Below are 2387 nucleotides of genomic sequence, written 5' to 3' on the forward strand. Positions count from 1 at the left end.
GTATTCCCAGTACAATGACGGATGAACGAAGTCGATTATCAGAAAGAGAGAGTACTATTAGATCGATATCAGATCAGCGAAGTCAGATATCGGGAAAAATGAGTATTCCCAGTTCAATAACGGACCGTCGGAGTGAAGTATCTGAAAGAGAGAGTATTCCCAGTACAATGACGGATCAACGAAGTCGATTATCAGAAAGTGAGAGTACTATTAGATCGATATCAGATGGGCGAAGTCAGTTATCGGGAACAATGAGCATTCCCAGTTCAATAACGGACCGTCGGACCGAAATGTCTGAAAGAGAAAGTATTCCAAGTACAATGACGGATCAACGAAGTCGATTATCAGAAAGAGAGAGTACTATCAGATCGATATCAGATCAGCGAAGTCAGATATCTGGAACAACGAGTATTCCCATTTCAATAACGGACCGTCGAAGTGAAATATCTGAAAGAGAGAGTGTCCCAAGTACAATGACTGATCAACGAAGTCGATTATCTGAAAGAGAGAGTACTATCAGATCGATATCCGATGATCAAATTCATATATCGGGAACAATGAGTATTCCGAGTCCTATGATAGACCAGCGGAGTGAAGTATCTGAAAGAGAGTCTATCGTAAGTTGGATGCCAGACCATAGAAGTAGATTATCAGAAAGAGAGAGCACTGTCAGGTCGATATCAGATCAGCGAAGTCAAATGTCCAGAACAAGGAGTATTCCAAGTTCAACAACAGACCGTTGGAGTGAAGTAACTGAAAGAGAGTCTGTCCCCAGTACAATCACGGAACAACGAAGTCGGTTATCGGAAAGGCAGAGTACTCTCGGATCGATATCAGATGAGCGGAGTCAGATATCCAGTTCAATGAGTATTTCCACTTCGGAAGCAGACCGACGGAGTGATGTAACTGAAAGAGAGAGTATTCCCAGTACAATAACTGCTCATCGAAGCCGTTTATCAGAACAGGAGGTTACTCAGTCTCCTGTACCTGACGTTCAGAGTCCGATATCACAGAGAGAGAAAATCCATAGTTTGGTACCAGAAAAGTGGAGTCAAATATCAGAAAAAGAGAGAATGCTCGTCTCTACTGCAGACCAACGAAGCGCAACACCTAGCAAACGTACTATTCGCAGTTCAATAGCCGATATTCGTAGTCAAATATCCCGAAGTGTGAGAAGTCTCATATCTCCGTTAGATAAGCGGAGTCGCATATCAGAAAGGGAGAGCATTCAGACGGCGATAGCCTACCAGCTAAGTCAATTACCTGGTAAGGAGAACATTCCTAGTTCTCCGCCAGTCGAAGTGAGTCATATATCTGAAAGAGAGAGTATTCCTAGTTTAATGAGAGACCAACGTAGTCAGATATCTGGACGAGAGAGTATTCCCATTTCAATGGCTGACCAACGAAGTCAGATATCTGTAAAAGAGAGTACCCCCAGTTCAATGATTGACCAAGGAAGTATGTCATCTAGAAGAGAGAGTATACGTAGTTCAAAAGAAGAACAGCTTAGTCCAATAACAAGAATACAAAGTATCTCTAGTGAAATGGGAGATCAACACAGTCAGATTACTGGACGAGAGAGTACTCTTAGTTCAACAAGTGAACGGCGTAGCCGTGTGTCTCTAAGGCACAGTACTCCTAGTGCGATTGCACTCCAACACAGTATGTTATCGAGAAGCGACAGCAATCTGAGTTCTGTACAAGATCAAGAAAGCCATATATCTGAACCACCACCTATTCGAGGTTCGCTCTCAGAGGAATGGAGTCAAATATCCGGAAAACATAGTAGAGTTAGCACAGTAACAGAACAATGGAGTAAATCATCGCGAACTGAGAGCCTACGTATTTCTGTACCAGACGAGCAGATAAGTGGAAGAGAGAGTATTCAAAGTCCACTGTCTCTCCAAAGGAGCGAAATGTTTCAAAGAGAAAGAATATATAGTAGTGTATTAGGTCAAAGGAGTCGGGATGATGAAAGTGCATCATTTAAAACTTCTATACCAGAACAGCAAAGTCGAATAACAGAGAAAGAGAGTATTGTTCGTTCAGTACCAGACCAACGAAGCCGGCTTTATGAAATGGTGAGTACTGAGAGACCTTTCGCTGAAGAACGTCAGTTATCTAAAAGCGAAAGTAGTATTCAGTCTGGTTCAGACGAACGGAGTTATACATCTAGAAGAGAGATTATTCGTAGTTCAACAACAGAACCGAGCCTAATATCAAGAAGAGAAAGTATTCCTGGTTCAATGATAGACCAACGTAGTCAGATATCTGGAAAGGAGAGCACCCTCAGTTCAATGACAGACCAACGAAGTCAAATATCTGGAAGAGAGAGTACTCCCAGTACGATGAGAGACCAACGAAGTCAGATATCTAGAAGGGAGAGT

The 2387-nt window shown here is 42.4% G+C and overlaps 1 protein-coding gene across 1 annotated transcript in view; it reads left to right on the plus strand.

Annotated features, from left to right (window-relative positions):
* The first annotated feature begins 98 nt into the window (after nucleotides 1-98).
* Nucleotides 99-2387, plus strand: part of LOC128249178 (uncharacterized) — a 2544-nt gene continuing 255 nt past the window's right edge. The window contains exon 1 of the mRNA XM_052972053.1: nucleotides 99-2364. Coding sequence (XP_052828013.1) covers nucleotides 99-2364 — 2266 coding nt within the window. The remainder of the gene's footprint in view (nucleotides 2365-2387) is intronic.

The sequence above is a fragment of the Octopus bimaculoides genome, chromosome 12 (genome assembly GCF_001194135.2).
Source record: "Octopus bimaculoides isolate UCB-OBI-ISO-001 chromosome 12, ASM119413v2, whole genome shotgun sequence".
Classification (NCBI taxonomy): domain Eukaryota; kingdom Metazoa; phylum Mollusca; class Cephalopoda; order Octopoda; family Octopodidae; genus Octopus; species Octopus bimaculoides.